The following is a 26,320-nucleotide window of genomic DNA, read 5'->3' on the forward strand; positions in this document are numbered from 1 at the left end:
CATCCCCGGCTCTCCCCTCACCAAACATCACCTCCACCATGGTTGTGTTTTTTGGAATGTGGCAGGAATAAACTCTCCTCCCCACACAGGCAGAGAGCTCCACTGCCCAGGCAGGCCAGAGGGGATTGTGGCAATAATCCATCCCTGCAAAGAGGAAAACTTTCTCCTGGAATGAGAGAAGAATGAAAGCTGCTGACGGAAGGAACGTGAGTAAGCACATTCCCAGGATCTGCCATTCCACAGCTGCTTGTGCTTTCCTCTCCTGGGCTCTGATGCAAACAGCCAGCAGGAGGAGGAGGAGGAGGAGGAGGAGGAGGAGGAGGAGGAGGAGGAGGCAGGGCTGAGGAAGAAGCCACGAAGCTGCTGCCAAAATATTTTGCTCCTCAGCATCCATGCAAGGACTGTCCCTGATGCAGGGGCAGCCTTGGCCTGGGAGATGCAGAGCCCAGTGTCCCAAAAGTTCCCTAAGCTGGATCCCAAAAGCTCCCAAAGCAGGATTTCCCAATTCCCAAAGCACAAATTTGGGTGTTGCAGGGGCACCCCTGGCCCAGGAGATGCAGAGCCCAGGATCCCAAAAATTCCCAAGGCTGGATCCCAGAAGTTCCCAAAGCAGAAGATTTCCCAATTCCCAGAACACAAATTTGGGTGCTGCAGGAGCAGCTCTGGCACAGGAGATGTAGAGCCCAGGATCCCAAAAACTCCCAAAGCTGAATCTCCCAAAAACTCCCAAAGCACAGATTTGGGTGTTGCAGGGGCACCCCTGGCCCAGGAGATGCAGAGCCCAGGATCCCAAAAATTCCCAAGGCTGGATCCCAAAAACTCCCAAAGCTGAATCTCCCAAAAACTCCTAAAGCACAGATTTGGGTGCTGTAGGGCCCAGGAGATGCAGAGCCCAGGATCCCAAAAATTCCTAAGGCTGGATCCCAGAAGTTCACAAAGCAGGATCTCCCAATTCCCAGAACACAAATTTGGGTGCTCCAGGAGCAGCTCTGGCACAGGAGATGCAGAGCACAGGATCCCAAAAGTTCCCAAAGCTGGATCCCAAAAACTCCCAAAGCTGAAACTCCCAAAAACTCCCAAAGCACAGATTTGGGTGCTGCAGGGGCACCTCTGGCCCAGGAGGTGCAGAGCCCAGGATCCCAAAAATTCCCAAGGCTGGATCCCAGAAGTTCCCAAAGCAGGATTTCCCAATTCCCAGAACACAAATTTGGGTGCTGCAGGAGCGGCTCTGGCCCAGGAGATGCAGAGCACAGGATCCCAAAAGTTCCCAAAGCTGGATCCCAGAAGCTCCAAAAGCAGGATTTACCAATTCCCAAAGCACAAATTTGGGTGTTGCAGGAGCAGTCTTGGCCCAGGAGGTGCAGAGCCCAGAATCCCAAAAATTCCCAAGGCTGGATCCCAAAAACTCCCAAAGCTGAATCTCCCAAAAACTCCCAAAGCGCAGATTTGGGTGCTGTAGGGGCACCCCTGGCCCAGGATATGCAGAGCCCAGGATCCCAAAAATTCCGAAGGCTGGATCCCAGAAGTTCCCAAAGCAGGATTTCCCAATTCCCAGAACACAAATTTGGGTGCTGCAGGGGCAGCTCTGGCACAGGAGATGTAGAACCCAGGATCCCAAAAATTCCCAAGGCTGGATCCCAAAAGCTCCCAAAGCAGGATTTCCCAATTCCCAGAACACAAATTTGGGTGCTCCAGGAGCAGCTTTGGCACAGGAGATGCAGAGCCCAGGATCCCAAAAGTTCCCAAAGCTGAATCCCCCAAAAGCTCCCAGAGCACAAATTTGGGTGCTGAGGAGCAGCCCTGCCCCAGGATCCCAAAGGCCCCCAGAGCACAAATTTGGGTGCTGAGGAGCAGCCCTGCCCCAGGATCCCAAAGGCTCCCAGAGCACAAATTTGGGTGCACCAGGCCCTTGTCAATCAGCCTTGAACAAGGAGCTTGGGGCTAATCCTGCTCATTAAAGCCCAGAACAGAAATAAAACCCCCTGGCCATCAGCACATGCCAAACTCAGCTCCCCTGGTCCTGGCTGGGCTGATCTCATCTGTCCCGGGCTGTCCAGGCCCTCCTGTCACTCCTGCAGGACGGTGACACCTCGGCCAAGCATTTGAAGCTGCCCTGAGGCGCCTCTCTTGCTGCAGGGGCTATAAAGGAACCCTGGGTGAGGCTCAGATTTAAGCAATCGGCTTTTAGGTTGAAATGAATCTTGGTTAGGAGGCACCAGCTCCTGAAATTTCTAGACATAACGTTCATAAATCCATTTTTGCCTCACTTGCTCGTGTCATCCTAGCTGGGTATTGGTAGCAGGTACTTGGAAAGGCTTAGAATAAAGCCTGACTAAAGATTACTCAAAATAGTTCCTCAGCAATTTGAGTCCTAAAGGTCAGCAGGGAGTTCTGTGGTCTGGAAAAACCACCAGCAGTACAAAGAAAATCAAAATAAAATCAAAACAAAAGCAGATTTGTCGATGCAAAGATGATAGAAAATGACATGAAGGAAGATTGAGGAATCTGTACCAAGGAAAAGAAAATGAAGCAAATGTTGGAGACAGAAATCCCTCCAGGAAAGCAGTGTCCTATAGAGACAAGATAAGGAATTTTCACAGAGTTTTTACGGATATTTAATGAACCCCTGACTCTTCCAAATTAACTTTACCTGCCTTTTCTTCATTCCCACAAAATCAGCCTCTCAAGGGCTCCATGAGAGCACTGAAATTTGTGAACATTTCCAGCCAGTTCAGCTGGCATCAGTGGGATTTAAACATCCCTGAGTGTCACCCCGTGAGCCCCTTCCCCTGGGATCCCTATTTTGAGCATTCCCTGGGGACAGGGGTCTGGCCAGAGGAATTCCAAGTGCCCAGAAGCCCTGGGAGCCAAGCAGGACCACGCTGCTTCAAATCCAGACAACTATTTTGAGTTCTTGTGGGAACTGAGCTTGATTCAATAAATATCAGGAGTTATCACAAGAGAACCCATAGGGAAACACAGACTGAGTGCTGACAGACACAAATTCCCCTTTTTTAGCTTGGATTTAAAATGATCCAAGACAGCAATTTTCCAGTTCTGCAGAAGCCATAAAATTCAGTGGGATTGAGGTGGGGGAGGTCAAATCCTTTTTTTTCCCTGACAGTTTCAGTGGTGGGAATGATGCCCTGTGAAGGCTGAGCTGGAGCAGAGGCTGGACTAAAGAATAAATTTGGGATTTATGGAAAGGATCTCCTCCATGGATCCACCTTGGGCTGCACCCAAATGAACCAAAATGGCCCCAAAATGCACGAGCGCTCCCGGGGGCTCTCCCTGGGATCAGTTCTGCTCCATTGGCACCTTGGAGTTCATTGTCCCATTCCAGCTTTAGCCCAGGCAGTCCCATCCTGCTTGTTTTTCTCTCTCCAGCCCACGGTGTTTGTGCTCCTGGGCTGAGATTTGGATCATTTGTTCTTGGTGCCCAGCTGGAGCAGGAATTGTTTTGTCTCCCTGCTCTGTGCACAGAGCTCAGCATCCCATAATATGAAGCTCAGACCCACACACTAAAGCAGCTCAGAATGTGAAAATAGAAAAGCTAAACTTGAGGCATCAGCAACACCCCAAAGAAACAACTGAGCTGCAGGACTGCTGCCAAAAGTTATCCTGGTGGGATCAGGATGAGACTGGACAAGGACTGGAAAAATCGATGAATTTGTCACATTTATCCAAAACTCCAAAAGTGATGGAGTGAAGGAAAAAGGAGCCTCACAAACCACCCAAGCCATTGCTGGGAGCAGCACCTGGGGCAGAGGGAGCCTTGTCCTTAGGGAAATTCACCTCAGGGCTATAAAAAGCTGTCCTGCATTGCTGAGGGGGATTAGCATTTATCCAACAGGAGAAAAAAAGAAATGGGGCCAGGAGTAGATTTGGGCAGGAGAACAGTCTGGGAATCCTGGAGGAGAAAATGGAGCTGAAAGGAGCAGAAGAATCATAAAAAATCCTGGAGGAGTAAATGGAGCTGAAAGGAGGAGAATAATCAGAAAAGTGCTTGAGGCAGGAAATGGCTGCAGGGTGGAGCTGGGGATTGTAATGTCTGTACAATTTCAGGGAAAATGGAAGAGAAGCAGGCCTGGCTGGCTGGGTGGTAAAGCAGCACTGAGTGACTTCATATTTTAAATATTTAAACATCACAAGGAGCTGAAGGTGTACTTTGCTCTGACAAAAGGGTTTGTTTAATGCTTTTACTTTTCGAGGCACAGTCCCTTTCATTGTGCCCTTGCTAAATGCAGAAAAAGCAAACACGTTTAGGGCTGATAGGCAGGCAGGAGCCAGCAGCAGTGACCTGGGCTCAGGTGACACAGCCAGGAGAGCTCCTGTGCTCCAGCAGGGTTTGCTCTCTTTGATTTCATTCATTTCAAGGCAAGATAAATTCCCTTTCTTCAGGCTGCTTTAACCTTGAACCATCTCCTTTCTGCAGCACTTTGGAGATTCCTGGATTCCCTTCTCCTGCAGCGTTTCAGCCTTGAGCTTTGGGAGAGGTGTTGGGATCTGTGTCTGAGCTAAACCTGCACTCACACAACCCCAACAGAAAACCAAAAATAAAATTTTCTCAGCCCTCCCTGCCCCTCTGTGTGTGTTTGGATATCTCCTGATTTTCCTGTGACCTTCCTGGTGGGAAAGCAAGAGAGGAAAATCAGCTCTGCAGTGATTTGGTTCAGGTTCTGGATGGATTTTCCACCTTGGGATCCCTTCTTTTCTCCTGACCTACACATGGATGCTGGCAGGGACCAGGTTTGACTCAAAATCTCCTTGAGGGGATGAAAATAATGGATTTTATTTTTTTGGTTGTCTGTCTGTGGATGTTTTGGAGGCAGGAACAGAGAAGGGACAAAGAAAAGAAAGGCCTGCAAAGAGATAAAAGGAGCTTTCTTGGGAAAGCAAGAGAGGAAACTCAGCTCTGCAGTTGTTGGTTTTTTATTTCCAACATGCAGTGATTTGGTTCAGGTCCTGGATGGATTTTCCACCTTGGGATCCCTTCTTTTCTCCTGACCTACACATGGATGCTGGCAGGGATCAGGTTTCACTCAAATTCTCCTTGTGGAGATTAAAAACTTGGATTTTATCTGATTATTTGCCCATGGAGGTTTTGGAGGCAGGAGCAGATAAAGGATAGAGAAATAAAAGTCCTGCAAGAGGAAAAAAAAAGAGCTCAAAACTCAGACAAAACAAGAGTGAAGGATTAAGAAATGCAGGGAAATGCAGTTAGTGCAGCAGACGAGGAACTGCTGCCTCCAGGGAGAATTTTATGGAGCCTGGCAGGGAAAAGCAGCTCAGGGGCCAAGGCAGAAAACACAAGGAGAAAAGGAGCAGAGTTCAGAGCCTCTCATCTCTTTCCATGGCAAAAATATAAATACACCTGAAGTTTGTTTGCAAGTTTGAATCACAGAGTGATAAAGAAGTTTTATTAAAGCATTACAGTAATTCCCAGTTCTTACAACAAACAAACCAACCACCCACACACAAAACAAATCTCCCAGTGCAGGGGGGAAAAGTAGATTTTTTTTTTAGAGAGGAGAAAGTCTGCTAGACATGGCCACAGGAAAACCATTATTGAATCTCCCTCAGCTCAACCTCACATTCAGGAGAACATTCCTGGACAGTGAGTAGGAAAATTCATCTGTCTGTTCTAAAGATTATTCACAAACACACAAAGAAAATCGAATTAAGTTGTAGAACAAGCTCAGAGCTGCCCTCTGATGTGGAGGAGAGACAGTGCAGCAGCCCTGCTGCAAGGAGATAATCACCAAAAAATTGAAATTAATCTAAAAACCCCGAGGGGCTTGGAGGAATTCAGCAATATCCAAGGAATTCAGCAGTGTCCAAGGAATTCAGCAATATCCAAGGAATTCAGCAGTGTCCAAGGAATTCAGCAATATCCAAGGAATTCAGCAGTGTCCAAGGCAGCTGCTACCAGGATCACTGTGCAAAGTTCCATGGAACAAACAGCAAGGTCATTTGTGAAGGAACCTGAGTGCAGGTAATTAATTAATTAATGCTTCCTAGTGTCTGGTTCAGAACAAAACTGTTTAGGGTTGGAGAGGCTCTTTAAAAAATCCTCCAGTTCCATGGGCAGGGAATGGAATATTTACATGTGCAAATCCAGTCCTTGTTCTTTTAATTTCAATTTTGCAGCTTGCTTGGTTCAACTGGGGAACTTCTCCTTTGCTGGGAGAGATAAAGATAATTCCAGGGTTTCTCCACACCTGGAATGCCAGGAAATCTCCATCCCAGGCTACTCCAAGCCTGGCCTTGGATATTCCAGGGACAGCCACAGGAGGAGTTTAAGGGATTCATGAACACAACTGGAATGTAAAAAAATCACCCCTAGGAATGAAACCACTCAGAATCACTGGAAAAGCTCGTGTGCAGGGGTTTAAAGCTGGATTCACTGGAAAACCTCTTGAAAGCTGAGTTTAAACTGAGCCAAGCTCTGGAACTGCTCCTTCTCCCTGAGGCAGACACGGAGCAGTTCCAAAGGCTGCAGACCTCGCTGGGTGTGTGGGAGGGAAATCAGTTTAATTGCACCTCAATGCACTCAGCTCCTGTGGCCTCTCTGATGCTGCATCTGCACATCCGGGGCTCTCCCAAACCTCCCAGACAACTTTTGCTCCACAGCTTTTAAGTGAGGAGCACTCCCAGCCCACCCACCTGCTCAGAGCCTGGAGCATCCTGGACACCTTCACCTGCTTCCTTTGGGTTTTTTTTCCATTCCCAGGGGAGCCTGGAGTTGTAAAAGTTCAGGAAAGGGCTGTGGCAGCAGGCAGTGTGGGTATTTAAGGATATTTAAAACCAGGTGTCCCTGAACATGGTAAGCGTGGAATGAGATGAGCTTTAAGGTCCTTTAAATCCTTTGGGGTTTTCCAACTCAAATCTTTTTGTCATTCCATAAGTAATAATTCAGTGCAAGAAAGGAAAAAAAAAATCACCTTTGTGTTAAAGAATTATTTCCTTTCAGCCTTGCTGCGTCTGACTGGGTAAAATGAAATCAATCCCAATTATAGTAAATATTAAATATTTCACTCAAAGCAGGAGTGAAATGCCAACGCTGTGGTTGGAAGTGAAAGGAAAAGCTCCGATTCCCAATCCAGTGGTGACACCTAGAGGGAGAGGAAGGAGTTCTCCTAGAGGGAGAGGAAGGGAATGAAAAGGAATTTTTTGTAAAGCTCTGCCTGAGCCAGAAGTGGCTCTGGAGTCCTTTGGTTCATCCTCTGGAAGGAGAAAATGCTCCAGGAAAAAACAGAGGGGAAAGGGAGAGCCTGAGGCTCTCCCCGAGGCTCCTGGGAGGTCTCTGCCTGTTGGAATCAGTGGGATGCAAACCTTGGAGCCGCTGGAATAAATGGATGTATCTCCACGAGGCTTTTTTTGGGGTTTTTAAGCTTTTCTTCCCCTCTGTGAAGGAGCTGTTGCACCTCAGAGACTGCAGCTCCGCAGGAATCCAGCCTGGTGCTGTCAATCCTTGGCAATGCCTGCTCAGACCTGCAGGAAAACTCGGCCTGGAGTTGTTCCCCCACCTCCACACCAGGTGGGGCCCACCTGGATTTGCAATTCCAAAGAGATTTTTGGTTCCATGCCTTTTTTTTTTGTTGTTGTTGTTGTTTAGTCTGGTTTTCTTTGGCTTCACCAAAATAAAAGGGAGCAGAGAACCACCCAAATGGGAGCTTGTAGGACCTGTAAATGTGTTTCATAAAATGTGTTTTAGATTTTCAGAGCATAAACCCTTTTTTTTTTTAAGCTCCTTGACAAGCACAGGGTGCTGCTGAAGGAGAAGAAAATCCTCTTGTCCATCTGGGATCCATCCAAACATTTGACACTCAGGGCTGGAATAATTGGATTTTTTTCCTCACTCTTAAAATTACTGGGAGAGCCTAACCTCACTTGAATTTCTGGGCACACTTCAAAGGAACCCAAAGTAAAATTGCTGTGATCAAGCCTTGCCTTCCTGTCCGGTCCCAGCTGCAGCTGAAGGTTTGAGCAGATAATTAATAATAATAATTCCTAATTAATTCCAGTTAGGGCAGCACCTTTAATGAGGTGATTCCCTCTTCACCAGGATGTGGGAAGTGTGGGACCACCACAGTCCAGGAGATTTCCTGGGCATTCCAGGTGTGGAGAAACCCTGGAATTATCTTTATCTCTCCCAGCAAAGGGCTGAAGTTCCCCAGCTGAACCAAGCAAGCTGCAAAATTGAAATTAAAAGAACAAGGAATGGATTTAGACATATAAATATTCAATTTTTACATGCAGCTGCAGCTGCTTTCCATGAAATTCGTAAAAAAATATGGGAATAGAAAAGCTTCAACTTAATGACCTTTTAATACCTGACCATTCCTTCCCAGTCCTGTTATCCCAAACATTTCTGGGAATAATTCCCATTTCCATATATTATTGCTTTATCTCTGCTTTCCTTTCTTGGGCATTTGGAAAATCTCCTTTAATTTTTGTGGTTTGATGCCCCCCAGATCCCAAATTTCCTGGTGTTCCCTCAGGTGAGAGCAGAGAGGCAGAAATGAAAGTGTAAAATACTGACAGGAAAAGAAAAGGAAGGAAAAAGGGGAAAAAACAAACAAACAAACAAACATAAAATGCAAAAAATGGTGGAAGTCAAATAGGGGTGAAGTTTTCCCAGTGTCCAGAGGGGAAATTTTGTAAATCAGCCAAAATGGGAACATCCCATGGCAGTCAAATTGCCTGGCACTTGGAGTCAATCCATTGTACAAAGCAGTTTAGGGAAAAATCATGGAATATTCTGCTAAAATCAGGGAATTTTGCCATCAGTTCCACTGAATTTGCTTTTATACCTTAGCTGTGTTTTAAAATATATAAATTTTTTTTTGTGTGTGAAAACCCCACCAAGAAAAGAAATACAAATCAGGAAAGGAAACAGTGACAGCAACCTCTGAGTACAAAAAATGTCTGTAAATTGGGCGGTTCCAAATTTATAATTTTAAGATCTAAACTCAGTTTTTTTTCCTGAGATTCCTCCCTCATTCCTGAACTTCCAGTCTCAAACTAATTCCCACAAACAGCACCATCCACTAGAACTGCCAAGAGATCCCATTTCCATTGTGATCGTCTCACACAATACAGAAATATATAAATATTTGAAATTATTACCCCCAGATCTCCAGCAAAGACGAGCCCTTACTGAGGAATTCATTTCTAAAATTAAGCCAGGCAAAGACTGAGGAAATCTTTCTTTTCAGGCAATAAAAATTTCCCTACAGCTCATCCTCAATATTTAAAAAAATATTTTGGTGAAACAAACCCTCTGATATTATAAAGCAAAATTGAAGAACAACATCACCCTCCTGAAGACATGAAGAAGATTAAGAGGAATTTTGCATTTCTCTTGTCCTGGTGTTAAAGAATTTGCTCCTGGGAAGTGGAGGGGAAGTGGAGGAGAAGTGTGCCAGGGAATTTTAGAGCTGGGAATTCACTTTGGATTTCTGGGAAATGCTCATTTGCTCCCATCCTGTTCCCAAAAATTAAATCCAGAGGAAGAGGAATATTCTGGAGTCCTATAGGTCGAGCTTTACTTGGCAGAAGTTTGGGGAGACAAAATGAAAACCGAATGAAAGGAAGGAGAAATTCCTGATCCAAGGCCAGGTGAATCCTTGGGGTGATGTGGGGTGGGAACTGAGCATCCCTGCCCTGCCAGAGCAGCAGCATTTTTGGGATTTCACTTGATTTTCCTGTGTTTTTTTCCCTGGAAAAGCAGCAGGGCCCATTCCATGAAGCTCCTGTGCACACATAACATAGGAACAGGAATAATGGGAATATTTGAGGACACAGCAGCACAATCCCATCCTTGTCCATCATCCTCACCATTCCTCCTCCTCCTCTCTTCCCACCTTTATTTATTCCCAGTTTCCCTTCACAGAGTCACCAATACCACTGGAAAAAATGACCAGATAATATTGGCTTTTATGTATTAACCTGGGCATGTTGTTAGTGATGAAGAGTATTTAGAACTAGGATTCAGTATTTAGAAAAAGTATTTAGAAACCTTTTTAGCTGCTATATACTATGATATGATATAAAATGATAATATTATAAATATAATAATTATAATAAATATAATAGAATATATATAATAAAATTAAATACAATAAAATTAGATGTGATATATTATATAATATTATGTAATAAATATAATATTATGTCATAAATATAATATTATATCATAAATATAATATAGTGTAATAAATATAATACATATAATAAATATAATATAATAGTTTAAGTATGCACTGTGCTGATCACAGAAATAGCAGTGCAATGAATATAATATCTATATATCATTAGAGAAATAATAGTCTGATGAATATATTGTGATATAGACCATAGCAAAACATAAAAAAAAGGACTTTTGTGTAACTAAAAACAGTGTAAGGCCACCCACTGAGCGACCTGTCCAGGTGGTGACAGTGGCACAAGCCAGAGCAATTAGAAAATACCACGTTCAAATTAAAGAGGACCTACTAAATCCTTATTTAGGACCTGAAACAGCAGGATGGAGACACAAGAAATGAAATATATTGACCTGACACCCAGGATGTCAGGCAGATAAATTGGAGCGTGAAGAAGCCAAACAAAGGAGCTCCCAAAATGTCAGAAAATTCGCAGGGATTTTTGAATAATGCATGAAACTCATGAATATGCATGTACTCAGCGATGTAACCCTGGGTGTTCTCTGGCTGATAGCCAGGAACACCCCAGCGCTAGAAATATTGTCTTTTTTTTATCATTATTGTCCTTTTTTAAATCATTACTGTCCTTTAAAAATCATTATTAATATTTTTAATAATTATCGTCCTTTAAAAATCATTATTAATATTTCTTTATTGTCCTTTTTATCATTATTACTACTATTATTATTAAACTTTTAAAAACTCTCAGCAGGGAATTCTGTTTTTTACATATCCCAGTGATGTAACAGAATAAAGTTAAAATTGTCTGTACAGATCAGTGAGTTCTTTGCTGTTGGCCAGGAGCACCCCAGTGCTGGAAATATTGTCCTTTTTTGAATCATTATTACTATTATAATTATTATTAAACTTTTACCAGGTCTAAGCAGTGAATTCTGCATTTTCACCAGCGATTCTTTGTCCCTTGGAGGAGAACACCAGGCCCAGGAGTTTGAGGAGGTGCTCAGTGAAACGAGGCTTAAATTCCACCTCAGAAGGATTTCAAATATTACATTACATTTAAATATAATGTATTTAAAAATAAACAGAAAATAATTTAAATCTAATATTATTTAAATATTTAAATTATTATTAATGTAATATTTTAGATTTATTTTATTATTTTCAATCTAATATTATTAAAATATTACTCCAAGGTTTTTGTGCAGCCAGGGGAGCGGAGATCCTGCTGACTTGAGGTGCTGTCCCCACATTCCCAGAGGGTTAAAACTCAATTTTTACAATTCCATTTTGTGCAGGGTTGTTGTTTCTGAAGTCGAGGAGAGGATTTAACAAACAAAACCAGGTTTTTGGCAGATAGATGGAGCCTTTCCTACAGCTAAACTCAGCTCAGTGTTTGGCTCGTCTCTCTGGTTTATTCCTGATTTCAAGTCAAACTCCTGCATGCTTTCTTGGCAAACCAAATAGCAAATAATTCCTATTAACAGATATTTTCTGCATCCCCCAGCCTGCTTTGGAGCATCCCTCACTTGAATGATAAATAGGGAACAAGAATGTAATATATAATAATTATATATTTAGAATAATACAGTATACAAGAAAAAGATATAATTAATAATATGTTATTAACATATTAATAATTAATAGTGTATTGATAGAGAATATATAAGTATATAATGTCTGTACATATCTAGAGTGTATAATATATATTTAATATTATATATTTTATGATATATTATATAATATATATACTACATAATATATAAAACATATACAACTATATAACAATACAATAAATAATAATGAATATTAAAATGCAAAACCAATTCCCATCATTTGGGATCAGCCAGTTCTCCTGGATTATGGATCAGGGGCTTTTCCTTGTAAAAGCAAAGGCCAGTCCATAAAATTCCTGTGTGAACCTTTTAATCTCTTCCCACAGCACATTCCCAAGATCTGAGCCCAGCAGCAGCTGTCAGGCTCGGGGAATCTGGGAATGTGTTCAGGCTGGGAGAGCACCAGGAAAAGTATTTACTTTATATCATTTGTTCATTTAGAATTTATTAAGTGTTTTAACCACCTGCCTCAGACACGGCCTCTACTCCTAGGGATTTCTTTAATAAATTAAGTGATTTTTAAATTAAGAATTACTGCAGCTCCTCACAAGGAAAAGGGGCAAGAATCTTCTCTGGGTTTTTATTTCACTGGATAAAAAGGCACTGAAAGGCTCATCCTTAGCACCAAGGATGTTTTTACAGGATATTCTCATTTTTTGACGTCTGAAATTCAACCCCCCTTTTGAGGTTTCCCATTCTGCAAAGCACCTGCCATGAGCTCGCCCTGAAAATATTAATTAAAGCAGCACAAACAACTCCACTGGATATTGAGGATAATGATTTGTGAGGGAAGATAATTATTTGCTAAGTGTAGCTTGACTTCTGCTTTACAAGACAATAATGAGCAGTCTATCATCAGCACAAAGTAATTAAAAGCCTGGCGTTAAGATAATCAACATTTACACTGAGTGCTGAAAGGTTTTCCTGGGTCTTCATCACTGCAGCATGGTTTAAAAATAAGATTTTACAGGTGTTTTCTTTCCCCTATCTTTATCTCATCTTTCCTGTGAGAAAATTCATTTTCCAGCATTTCCAAGCACTGGGAAACACCAAATTGCACTGGGAATAGAAGAGATTCCACAGGCCAAAAGGAGAAGAAATGTGTTCCAACACACCTCACACATCCTAACAGAAAATCCAGGAATTATTTCCAGAGCTGCTCACACCTTGGAGGAACACACCAGGTACAAGAGTTGTCCAGTAAAACCGGGATTTCATTCCCCTTCACGAGGATTTTAATAAACCCTGGCACTCAGAATGTAGGGAAAGAGAAAATGACCTTAAAACGTTTCACTGAACATTATTCTATAGCAGAAAAAAAAAAACCACATCACAAGATCACAGCCAAATTCACTCAGTTTCAGGGATAATTTCTTCCCAGCCCTCTCCCAGTTCCTGGAAAATTGTGGAAATCTTGTCCAAGGAACAAAGGACACAAGTGGGGTTTAAACACTTTAAAAGTCTTTTTTGATTTTCTTTTTAATGAGTGATTCCACTCAGTTTTAGGGATAATTTCTTCCCAGTTGCTGGAAGATTGTGGAATTGTTGTGCCAAGGACAGCTGAGGAGAAGCCCAAGGAATAAAGGACACAAGTGGGATTTAAACACTTAAAAATTCTGATTTTTTTCTTTAAATGAATGATTGCACACAGGGATAATTTCTTCCCAGCCCTCTCCCAGTACCCAATATTCCCAGAATATTGTGGAATTGTCTTACCAAGCCCAAGGAACAAAGGACACAAGTTGGGTCTTAACCCTTAAAAACTCTTATTAGACTTTTTTTTTTTTTTTTTAAGACTGATTCCCAAAATATCAATAGTAATTTCCAGTAACTTCGGGCCAAAATATGGATTCATAATTTGGGATACTCTGGTCCCCTGGGAATTGTTTGAGGCCTCTGGAAGGACAACTGCCTTCAGTGCTTGTGAGTTCCTCAAACTCCAGACGCTCCCAAGCTGCTTTTGGAAAAAAAAACAAAAACAAAACAAACCACTGGGAATTGGCGCCTTTGGACATTTTCTGCAAGCTTGGAGCTTCCAATTATGCTCAAGTGCTGCATTTTAATCACCACCTTCTTCAGGGGAGGAAAAGTTTCCAGTTTGGGTGAACTTTGATGTGATAATGGCAAGGAAAAGTGGGCGTTTGTACTCTTGGGGAGGCTCTCAGCAGCCCTAGAAAATCTGCTGGAGCAGAGATTTAATCGCTGCCAAGATCAAGAGCAAACAAACATCGCTGAGAAAAGCCATAATTAAGGAGAAGAAAGGCAAGAAAAGCACCGGCATCAAAAGCACTTGGCCCGCACAGCAGTGAGGTCAGTGGCCAACAAACAACTGCCTTGAATGGGATAAATGTAGCAAGGGAATAAATCCAAGGCAATTGGATTTATGGCAGCTTGTGCAGGTGATCAGGGAAGAGTTTTAAAAGCTTTTCTGAAATCTATAATTCAGGGAGGACTCTCTCTTGAGATGCCCCGTGATGAGTAAACAACAAATTCTCTGCAAATAAAGCTCCCCCTGACAAAATTCCTGCAGTGATGGGAAGGGTTTTGTTTCACATTAAACCTCTCAGGCTGCCACCAAAAAATTTCACCTTTCTGCCTTCTTCATCCCTGCAATGCCACAAGGTGGAGAGGGTAAAAAAAAGGGAAAGGTGGAAGGGTAAAACTGGACTTTTTAAACAAAAAAGTTGGCTTTTTTAAAAAAAAGCAAAGCAACTCCCCAGTGGGGCTGAAGGCTTTAGGGACACCTCTCAGGGTTGAGAATTTGGGAGAAAAGCCAACCCAAAACTCTGAGCTCTGCTCCTTTGGCAGCCTCAGGGCTGATCCCAGAAGGAGCTGCCAGCCCCCAGCGTTTTTTCCACCTTCCACCCTCTTGTGACCTTCAGAAAAACACTTGTTAATCCACAATCAGCCAATTAATTTGGATTAAGCTCATTGGAGTTGATTGTTTCCAGGTGTCAAAGAGAACAGTTGGCTCAGGAGATCAAAATCAGCTTTCCAAGCTCCAAGCTTGCCTGGGGTGGGAGGGTTCCTTCTCCCAGCTGGAAGGAGGAGCTGCTCCAGAGCCATTCCCCAGGAAAAATAGGAAATTTCTGGAGCAGGAGAGAGGCCTCAGCTTTATGCCCATGAGTTCCATCAGAAAGCTTCACCCGGATTCACCTCCAGATTAGAGAAACAGGGAAGTTGGGAACAAGATTAGAGAGTAAACAAACAAATCCTACAATAAATGGTGTTTTATCTGTCCCAGATTAAAGGTTTTGTCTGGGTTTTTTTTTTTGTTATCTCCTTGCAGCTAGAGTTGGGGTGGGAGAAAAGGTTGAGAGAAAAACACACATCCACTTGTGCTGCTAAATTCTGGGAAAACTCCTGGAAAAAGAGAGAATGTCTCCTTGGGAAAGTAATTTTTTACTTTTCCTTCTGAGCACTGTGCAGCTTCCTCTGCAATTACCTCTCACTTTTGAACCTGAAACCCGACGCAAGAGCTGCAGGTGCACTGCCGCGGTGGGGGAAAGAAATAAAAGAGATAAACAGAAAATTAGAAGATGTGAAAAGCACCCTCAGCTCAAACATTCCCAGTTCATAAGTGGGCGAAGTCACCGTCTCCAGCAGCGTCTCCTCCCTTTTTAGACACCACAAACAAGAGGCTGCTACAAATCCCCGGTCCCTTCCCAGCTCCCTCTCTTTTGGGAGCATCAGGAATCCTCCAGCAGCGCGGCAGGAGTGAAATGCGAGCCTTTAAAAATACCCCACTGAAACAGCAGCTCGAGGCTGCTCAGGAATGTCGCAGCCCTGAGAACTCAAGGCTAATAAAGGGAATTACCTCGCCCTCGCTTAGTTTGACATGGGAGACATTTATAGAAGTGATATAAAACTTTTAGCTGCTAGGAAGTTGTACACACTTTTCAGAAAAAAACACTTTAAAGAGGAACTTTGTCCTTCTCTTCCAGCAGGCAGCTGCTGTGCATGAGAAAGCCACGAGAAAATTGGTTTTTTGCCTTATAATCTCCATAACATTAACACGAGGGATTTCTCTCCCTAAGGAAACCAATTTTAGAATTGGTAAACTGACTGGAATTTTAGGTTTTGTTTCTTTACATTGTCTGTGGAAAGAAAAGGTTGTGGGGGGAGGAGAAGTGTTCTAAACGTTTGTTTCTGATTTTTATTACTCTTTTAGTTACTGTTAATAAAATTTTGTTTATACCCTTTTCAAGTTTTAAGCCTGCTTTGCCTTTCTCCAACTCCTACCTCACGAGTCCCTTAAAAACTCTTTATTTTTTTTTTTTTTAATGAATGATTCCACTCAGTTTCAGGGATAATTTCTTCCCAGTTGCTGGAAGATTGTGGAATTGTGCCAAGGACAGCTGAGGAAAAGCCCAAGGAATAAAGGACACAAATGAGATTTAAACATTTAAAAACTCTGATTTGATTTTTTTTATGGGAGTATTACCATTTAAATGGGATTATTCCTCATTCATTAAAAATGAATTACTCCACTCAGGGATAATTTCTTCCCAGCCTTCTCCCCAGTTGCTGAAATATTGTGGAATTGTTGTGCCTAGGACAGCTGAGGAGAAGCCCAAGGAACAAAGGACACAAGTGAGATTGAAACATTTAAAAACTCTTGATTTGAATTTTTTTCATGGGATTACTCCCATTTAAATGGGATTATTCCACTCAGGGATAATTTCTTCCCAGCCTTTTCCCAGTTGCTGGAATATTGTGGAATTGTTGTGCCAAGGACAGATGAGAAACCCAAGGAACAAAAGACACAAGTGAGGTTTTAGCCCTTAAAGACTCTTATTTTTCCTCATTGGCACTCCCACCAAGAAATCCCCAAATTAGCAAAACACCTCATAATTAGCGCGCCCAACCCAGATTTTGCACATTTGGATAAAGTTTAAAAAAAGACTGCTTCCAGATTTTTAGTCTGTTTTTTTTTTTTGTTTTCTTTTAATTAAGAAAACAAACCCTCTGTTGCTCTGTCCCCAGCAGCTGCGAGGATTAAACAACTGAAATTCTGGTTTTGGTGGCTGGGGAAGCAAACGGCTCCAATTATGCCAGGTGGGATTTGGGAGAGCCCAGCTGGACACTGGGAAAAAGGATTTAGGGAAGGGAAAAAAGGGATCCAGGCAAGACAAAAAGGGGATTGAACAAGGGCAAGAAAAGGGATCCAGGCAAGGGGAAAAAAAAAAAGGGGGATCCAGGCAAGGGAAAAAAAAAAGGGGGATCCAGGCAAGGGGAAAAAGGGATTTAAGGAAGGTAAAAGGGGATCCAGGGAAGGCAAAAAGGGATTTAAAGAAGGTAAAAGGCAATCCAGGGAAGGCAAAAAGGGATTTAAGGAAGGTAAAAGGGCATCCAGGGAAGGCAAAAAGGGATTTAAGGAAGGTAAAAGGGGAGCCAGGGAAGGCAAAAAGGGATTTAAGGAAGGTAAAAGGGGATCCAGGGAAGGCAAAAAGGGATTTAAGGAAGGTAAAAGGGGATGTAGGGAAGGCAAAAAGGGGTTTAAGGAAGGTAAAAGGCAATCCAGGGAAGGCAAAAAGGGGTTTAAGGAAGGTAAAAGGCAATCCAGGGAAGGCAAAAAGGGGTTTAAGGAAGGTAAAAGGGGATGTAGGGAAGGCAAAAAGGGATTTAAGGAAGGTAAAAGGCAATCCAGGGAAGGCAAAAAGGGATTTAAGGAAGGTAAAAGGCAATCCAGGGAAGGCAAAAAGGGATTTAAAGAAGGTAAAAGGCAATCCAGGGAAGGCAAAAAGGGATTTAAGGAAGGTAAAAGGGGAGCCAGGCAAGGCAAAAAGGGATTTAAGTGCTTTCTAAAACTATCTAAAAAGTCGATCAAACCAGAAGCAGACCCTTCCACATGCACAAGCTGCAGCATGGCAAATTTCCAGTAAATCCAAGGAAAATTGTCCCCCAGTGAGTGTGACCAAGCTGTGAGAGGTAAGAAAATCTCTGCCCTTGGAGGTTTTTAGAGCTCAGCAGGCAGTGCCAAGCTGACTTGAATTTGAAGCTGGGCAGGAGATCTCCCAGTGCAACTTTTTCATTATTCTAAGGAAGCCTCAAGCAGCACCTTGAGCTGCTGTGCATCACCTCGGGTGCCCAGATGCATCTGCAATCATTCCTTTCTGGTTTTATCCCAATTCCTTCAGCCTCTCCCAGGAATGCTCGACCATCCCAAACCACCAAAAACCTTCAATTAGGCTCTGCTTTTCAGAGTGTGCTAATTAGGGAGCTCCAGGATGGTTTTTCAAGAGCACGTTTCTATGAAAACATTCCTTTTTCAAAGCCTGTTAGACCCTTCTGCCACCCAGAGCACCCCAACGCTTAAAAAACCCGAACTACTCAATGCTAATTTCGCTTTTCTCGCCTAATTAACATCCACTCCAGCCCCTGGGAAATGGTTCCAGGTTTCACAACAAGGGATTGCTCCACTCGCCCTCCTCGCTCTCATTTCCATGGAAAAATGAGGCTGGAGGAGAAGCAGGAGCATCTCTCACCCCTCCAAGCCAAGCTGGGATGCAAAGGTTGATCCCTGCTCAAGCCCAGGAATTAATTTCTGTCTAAACACAGCGTTTGGAGGTAGGAAAACTCTGTGCTCGGGTAACAAAAGCAACTTTGGTCAGATAGAGGAGGTTTCCACATCACCTGCACGCTCAGAGAAGTCATTTCCTATCCTTGAGGGCAACAGAAAACGCAAACCTCTGCTGATCCGGGGCTGTCAAATCTGCTTAAATTCTAAACACACCCAGCTAACATTTTGGGGTCAACACAAATGAGATGAACCGAACTTCAGGGTTTGTTTTTTTTTCTCCTAAATTTCTTTCAGGGTGCGACCTTAGGAAGATCTCCTAAACTTCACACCTCAGAGTAGCAGTAACACACACCTCGCACAGGGGGTTAAAAATCAGAGTAAAGGCCCAGCTGGTGCTGCGATGGATTTTATGCCCAGGAGAGGAAAGATGATCTCAGCCCTGCCCAGAGAAGCTGTGGCTGCTCCTGCAAGTGTCCAAGGCCAGGCTGGAGCAGCCTGGAGTCACTGGGTGATCCTTAAGGATCGTTCTGTGAAAAATGCATATTTTATGATTGGCTTTTTGCAAATATTACAATGAATATTATATGTGTAATGTTAGGAAGTTATGCTGTATTAATTCTCTTATGTAGTGTGTTAAATATAGTTTTAGGTTCCAACAGTTAAAATAGAGACTGTATGTGGGGGGAGTTTTTTTGTTTTTTTTGGAATGCGATACTCACTTCGAGGAACCCCTAAATCTTCCAAAGAAAAGGAATTTATGTTTTTCTTATCAGAAGAAGCTAATTTCTTCAGGCCTTGCTCAAACTCGAAGACACCATGGGGATTAAAGGAAACAGCTGACATACAACAGAGTTCTTGTTTTAAATATAATGTATGCATAGCCATGAAGGATGTATGAATATGCAACAAAGTGTATTGGTTTAACGTTATTCCTTTGTTCACAAGGGATGCTTTTCGTGACTTAAGTGTCCGAGCATCCAGACGTCCGTAATTCTTTGCTTTTTTATTGTCTTGTAATTGTCCTAACTCTAAACTTTATTACTCTGTGTTATTATTTTTATAACCATTTTATTATTATTAAACTTTCAAAATTTTAAAAACCAACTGATTGGCGCTTTTCACCATTCCAACCCTTTAAAACTCCGTGATAGGAGCAGCTACAAACCCCTTCCTCATGAGGGGAGATGTTACAAAGCTGCCACAGCCTGAGGAAAGAAGCGCCCGCCTCATGAGGCAGAAAAGCAAAATATTCTCCCACAGCGCAGGAGAGGAATTCCCAATCCCAATTTTACATGGCTATATCCAATCCCTTTTTTTCTTGGATATCCCAGATCCCGTTTTTTTTCTTGGATATCCCAGATCCCGTTTTTTTTCTTGGATATCCCAGATCCCGTTTTTTTTCTTGGATATCCCAGATCCCGTTTTTTTTCCTTGGATATCCCAGATCCCGTTTTTTTTCCTTGGATATCCCAGATCCCGTTTTTTTTCTTGGATATCCCAGATCCCGTTTTTTTTTCTTGGATATCCCAGATCCCGTTTTTTTCTTGGATAGCTCAAATCCCGTTTTTTCTTGGATAGCTCAAATCCCGTTTTTTCTTGGATATCCCAAATCCCGTTTTTTCCTGCATATCCCACATCCCATTCCTACCTGCACATCCCAGATCCCATTTTTCTCGCACTCTGTCAAGGGCCCGTCCACAGCAGGAAAAAAAACTCCTTAAGGAATTCAAACCCATTTTTCTCCAAATTATGTGAAAAGCGACATTTCCCTTAAAGCATTTCCCTCATTCCTCTTAAATTAAAGGGAGGGGAGGAGAAATTAGGAATAAATCACAATAAATTCTCGTTGTTGCTGCAGGAGACGGGAAGGAAGGGAATTTCCCTGGAAAACCCCCTCACAGCCGGCCGGGGGTTCCCTTCACAAGGCAGACATGGAGCTAAAGGCACCCTGCTCACACAGGAGAGCGGCGGGATCTCCCCTGAGGGCGCGGGTCACCCTCACCCCTCACGGCGGGACGCGGCGGTGGGGGGGGGATCGCGACTCCTACCGGCTGCAGGAGGCGGCCACACCGGGGGTGCCGCCCGCCGGGGGCGAGATGCTGACCCTGCTCCGTCTCCTCGCAAGGGGTTTCTGGCCCGGGGGCTGTGCCTCCATGGGGACGGGGACCGGGAACGGGGCTGACAGCGGCGGCAACAGCGGCGCCTCAACCCAGCCAGAAATGGCGGCGGCGGCGGTTTGAAAATGGCGGCGGCTGAGGCGGCGGCCAATCAGGAGCGTTGGGGGCGTGGCCAGAGGGCGGCGGGCGCAGCGCCGCCTGGCGGAGCGCGGCCCGGCGCTGAGGGAAACTGAGGCACGCGTCCCGCCATTCCTTATATCAAACACTCAGAGCTTGTAATTCATCCTGTAAGATTGAAAACTCTTTTCCATGGACAGAGATCACAGACAGTGTCTCTGGGGGCTCTGTCCAGGGGGGTTCCTGACCCCTGCCAGGGAATCGCCGCGTTGTTGAGGATGGAGAAACCTCAGAGAACATCGAGTCCCACCTGTGGCCGAGCAGCGCTTTGTTCTGAGGGCTGAGTGTTCCGTAAACATCTCCAGCGATGGTGAGTCCCCTGAGTAGCCCCTTCCAGTTTTAATCTTCCTTTCTGATGTCTCGGGGTTTAGCGTTTATATTTTATATTATATTTAGTTTTTATATATATTTTATATTCTGTGCTGGTTTGGTGTGGGAATCCAGGGCTTCCCTCTGGCTGCCCTGGGACCTTGGCAGGGGTCAGGAACCCCCCTGGACAGAGCCCCCAGAGACACTGTCTGTGATCTCTGTCCATGGAAAAGAGTTTTCAATCTTACAGGATCAATTACAAGCTTTGAGTGTTTGATAAGAGTAATAATTAAGTGTGACACGGGTGCAAAAGTAAAATTTTAGGATTCTAGATGAGGGGCCCAAAGGGGACAAGATGGAGGAAATTGGGTGTGCCTTGTCCTTTTTCTCCTTCTTCATGCCCTCCATGTTTCACTGTGGTGTTGGCATTTTTCTGTTGGTTCAGGCTGGGGACACACTGTCCAACGTAGGTGACAGATATTGGCACGTTATTGTAAATCCAGCACAGGTAGTTTGTGGTATTTAATGTTTGTACCATCCCACTGAGGGCAGAGCCCCACACGCTGCCCTGCAGGACAGAGCTGCGGCAGGGCAGCAGAACATGTTAGAGATAAACAGAATAAACAACCTTGAAACCAGCACAGACCAATTATGGCTTCTGCTTTGGCAATGGGGCAGAAAGACAGAGACTTTCTACAATCTCAGAATCATCAATACCTCAGATTCCAACAGTTTGGTGTGTAGTTGTGAGCTTCGCATTATGGGATGGTGAGCTCTGTGCACAGAGCAGGGAGACAAAACAATTCCTGCTCCAGCTGGGCACCAAGGACAAATGATCCAAATCTCAGCCCAGGAGCACAAACACCGTGGGCTGGAGAGAGAAAAACAAGCAGGGTGGGACTGCCTGGGCTAAAGCTGGAATGGGACAATGAACTCCAAGGTGCCAATGGAGCAGAACTGATCCCAGGGAGAGCCCCCGGGAGCGCTCGTGCATTTTGGGGCCATTTTGGTTCATCTTGGGTGCAGCCCTGGCTGGGCTCTGGTGCTGCCCAAGGTGGATCCATGGAGGAGATCCTTTCATTAAATCACGAATTTATTCTTTAGCTCTGCCCAGCCCCTGCTTCATCAAGCCATCAGTTTGCTGAAAATGTCCCCAGGGTGGACACACACAACATGATCCTGCCTTTTTTCTTGGAAAAACTCAAGGAAATGAGGTGTTGGAGCAGCAGGAAGACACAAAAATCCCATCAGGATTGGGATTTTCAGCCCATCATCAGGAGAATCCTTGAAGCACCCTGGTCTGGCCAGGCCACGAATCCTAAATGATGCCTCAGGTTTTAGCTTTTGTATTTTTCAAATTCTGTGCTGCTTTGGTGTGTGGGTCTGGGCTTCTCATTATGGGATGGAGAACTCTCTGCACAGAGAATAAATCCCTGCTTTATTCTTTAGTCCAGCCTGTGCTCTAGCTCAGCCTCCACAAGGCATCAATTCCATGTAGAATTTTCCCTGAAATCCCCCCTGGCCCATCCTGAGGCCGTTCCCTCTCCTGCCCCTGTTCCCTGGAGCACAGCCCGACCCCCCTGGCTGTCCCCGTGTGGGAAATGGATTTGTGAAGAATTTTGTGAAGAATTCACAATTTTTCTTTGTGAAGAATTTGTAAAATTTGTTAGGAAGTTTATATAGTTTGGTATATTTGTATATTAATATTGAGATGAGGGTTGTTGATTTAGGAAGGTTATAGACTAGAGATGATATTGTTGAGAGAAAGATTGAATTAGAAAGAAGTTTTAAAATAGGGTTTTGTAAAAAGATTAGATATTATAGAGAATTAGAATGTGTTTTACTATTTATTGAGATTGATAATAGAATAAAATCTTGTAAAACACCTCTCAATTACCCCATCTCTATAAAAACTAAGAAAACCAACATCCCCTCCTGGCAGGGACTTGTGCAGAGCCACAAGGTCCCCCCTGAGCCTCCTTGGCTCCAGGCTCAGCCCCTTCCCAGCTCCCTCAGCTTTTCCTGCCTCTCCATTCCCTTCCCAGCTCCATCCCTGGACACTCTCCAGCCCCTCCAGGTCCTTCCTGAACTGAGGAGCCCAGAGCTGACCCCAAGATTCCAGGGGGTCCCTCAGCAGTGCCAGCTCAGGGGACAGTCCCTTCCCTAATCCTGCTGGCCACTCCATTCCTGCCAAAATCCAGGTGCCATCGGCCTCGTGCCTGTTATGTGTAGTAGATATAATTCGTGCCATTTCTAATATGATATATCTGATATTGAATTGTGGGAATCCAGAGCTTCCCTCTGGCTGCCCTGGCAGGCCTGGGACCCTGGCAGGGGTCAGGAACCCCCCTGGACAGAGCCCCCAGAGACACTGGCTGTGATCTCTGTCCATGGAAAAGAGTTTTCAATCTTACAGGATGAATTACAAGCTCTGAGTGTTTGATATAAGCAATAATTAAGTGTGGCACGGGTGCAAAATTAAAATTTCAGGATTCTAGATGAGGGGTCCAAAGGGGACAAGATGGAGGAAATTGGGTGTGCCTTGTCCTTTTTCTCCTTCTTCATGCCCTCCATGTTTCACTGTGGTGTTGGCATTTTTCTGTTGGTTCAGGCTGGGGACACACTGTCCAACGTAGGTGACAGATATTGGCACGTTATTGTAAATCCAGCACAGGTAGTTTGTGGTATTTAATGTTTGTACCATCCCACTGAGGGCAGAGCCCCACACGCTGCCCTGCAGGACAGAGCTGCGGCAGGGCAGCAGAACATGTTAGAGATAAACAGAATAAACAACCTTGAAACCAGCACAGACCAATTATGGCTTCTTCTTTGGCAGTGGGGCTGACAGACAGAGACTTTCCACAATTTCAGGATCATCAATACCTCAGGTTCCGACATTGAATATTTGTTGGAGTATACAGGTTTGTATTAGGACTCCCCCCCCCAACCCTCTCAGGTGAAACCTGGTGTATGTTGAAACCCGATTTACACGTAAAAGGATGTGGCTGGGCCAGGAGATGGGCCATGGCTGGAGGGATAACCGAGATGGATATCATGGAAATCACCAGGGGATTCAACAACTCCTGACACTGAATTGTCTTCGTCACCAGAAAAGAAAATCTTATTAACCTATAAACTCTGAATAGAAGAAAAAACTGCTGAAATCTTGGCCTCATGCAGAATTTTCCCTATAAAACCCGTTTCTGGCAGGATGGAGGTGTGTGGGCATGGAGGAAAATCTCTGCTGAGGCTGACTTCTGGTGCCAACCCCGGGCTCAGCTCTGTTCTTTCCTTGTGGCTGGCTAGATAGAATTGGATTGCAAAATAAATATTTTATTTTTTCATATTAATTTGACTGGACAAATTTTAATTTATAACATGCCCACCTGGGCATGTCCAACCACTGCCACCAGCACCCCCAGGGACCTTCCCAGCCCCTCTGCCCCAGCCTGGAGGTGAACCTGGCCCTTGGTTGTGGCAAGCACATTTCTCTCCCTCTCAGGATTTTTCACAGAGGTGCACAGAGAGAAATGAAAGAGAAAACAATTTCTGTTTCTGCTCCTTGTTTTTCCCATGTGGAATGTTGTGGTTCTCAGATTCAGTCAAAGAAAGAAACTGAGAGTTTCTAGCCAGGCAAAAAGCCTGAAAAAGAACTAGAGAAAATGTAAATAATTCTTTATCTCTCTTGTTTTTCACATTATTTATAGTTAAGTTCTATCACTGTGTGTCAACCACTCTGCACCAATACTGTAAGTTGTTTTCACTTCAGAATCAAGACTTGGTCCTGTGGGAATTCTGATCCATCCATTCCCACCTCCAGCCATGATCCCTGGGAGGGAACAGCTGGAGCTGTGTCAAGAGGGGTTAGCCTGGATTTCTGGATTTTAGGAAAAAGTTCTTCCCTGGGAACGTGAGCAACAGCCTCACCAGTCTGAAAAAAAAAAACCAAAAGAAATCAGCGAAATTTTGGAGGAGAATCAGAAAAAAAAAAGGAAAAATTCCGCCTCAGAAATCAGCTTGAATCCCAAAAATAAATTTACCTCTCTCAAAACCTCTTTTAAAACACACCCCAGGGATTTAAATCCTGAGGTGTGCCATGGCACAAAACCACTGCCTAAACAGTTTGTGGTGAGGTTTTTGAGCTGGAAAAAAGCAGCAGCTTTGGCCAGACAGAGCAGCAAATCCCCAAACCCTGCCTTGAAAAGCCATCAGGAGCCCCTGCTGCTCCTCCCACCCCACACCAGGGTCAAGTGGTGCTTCCAGCCAGACTCCAGGAGAATTTTTGGATACTCTCAGGTAAGGGAAGCATCTGGAAATCTGCCCCACTTGGCTGAGATTTGGATTTTCCTCCATTCCAACCTTTTTTCCCTCTGCAAAGCGGCAGAGATGAGGAGGGGACGAGCTCTGTCCCCTCATAGGGTGACACCCCAAACCATCCCTATAAGTGGGGGTGGCTTTTCCCTGCTTATAAATTGGGAATATCTCCTCTGGAGTGTAAATTGCCTTTGGATCAGACAGATTTGGCAGAAGAAAATCTCATTTTAACAACTCCAGTGCTGGAACAGCCTTTTACACTCGATCAGGTTCATCAGGGTGAGCTCAACTTCTGGGCAGCCCTCGGATGAAACTCTTTGAAACCCACAAAACCCATTAAAAAAAAAAAACCCACATGTGCACAAAGCATTTCACTTTCTTGGCTGTATTGAAGTAAAAATTAAAAAAAAAAAAATCACAAATGGGTTCTTCAGAGATGCAAAACCCACAAGTTCAGCTGTTGAAGTGGGACCTCGATTCAGACAAGGAGATGCTGACAAAAAGCTGCACAGAACCAGATGTGAGAGTGAGGATTTAAAGGTTTTAGAAGGAATTTGTGGATTTCTTTTTTTGGGGGAAAAACATCCACTGGGATGGGAGAGGGAGCGTTCCTGGGGCACCAGGTGTGCCAGAGGACTTGGATTCAGCATGGAAATGATGCCAAAAATAAAAAAAGGGAATTAATTTTGCTCTTTTTTTTTTTAATTCCAGCCTTAAGATGACCGAGCTGTGAAGTTTCCATTTGGGTTCAAACCTCAACACTCCAGCAAAGTTGTGCTGCCTCACTTAACATTTCATTTCTCTTGGCTGGGAGCTGCTGATGGATGCAAATCCACGAATCCATGAATCCATTTTCTCTGCACCAGCCAAATTCCTTCCCTGTCCCTCTCCACAGCTGAGACCTGCCTTGGCTGCATCCTGATTCCTGCCATTCCCAAATTTTTGTGTCCTGCTGGAAACTGGGACAAACTTTCCAAACCTCCTTTTTTCTTGGCATTCAGCTGCATCCCTGAGCTCTGAAACCAAGCCCCGGAGCAGCGAGTGTGGAATTTGGGAATGCTTTTCCCATCAGGGTGTGGAATTTGGGAATCCTTTCCC

The 26,320-nt window shown here is 44.1% G+C and overlaps 1 protein-coding gene across 1 annotated transcript in view; it reads right to left on the reverse strand.

Moving 5' to 3' along the window:
- NET1 (neuroepithelial cell transforming 1) overlaps positions 1-20,529 on the reverse strand; it is a 57,042-nt gene extending 36,513 nt beyond the window's left edge. Inside the window, exon 1 of the mRNA XM_030289821.4 lies at positions 20,354-20,529. Within this exon, the coding sequence (XP_030145681.4) occupies positions 20,354-20,460 (107 nt within the window). The 5' untranslated portion in view covers positions 20,461-20,529. The remainder of the gene's footprint in view (positions 1-20,353) is intronic.
- Positions 20,530-26,320: the final 5,791 nt, after the last annotated feature.

This window comes from Taeniopygia guttata, chromosome 1A (assembly GCF_048771995.1).
Source record: "Taeniopygia guttata chromosome 1A, bTaeGut7.mat, whole genome shotgun sequence".
Lineage (NCBI taxonomy): Eukaryota > Metazoa > Chordata > Aves > Passeriformes > Estrildidae > Taeniopygia > Taeniopygia guttata.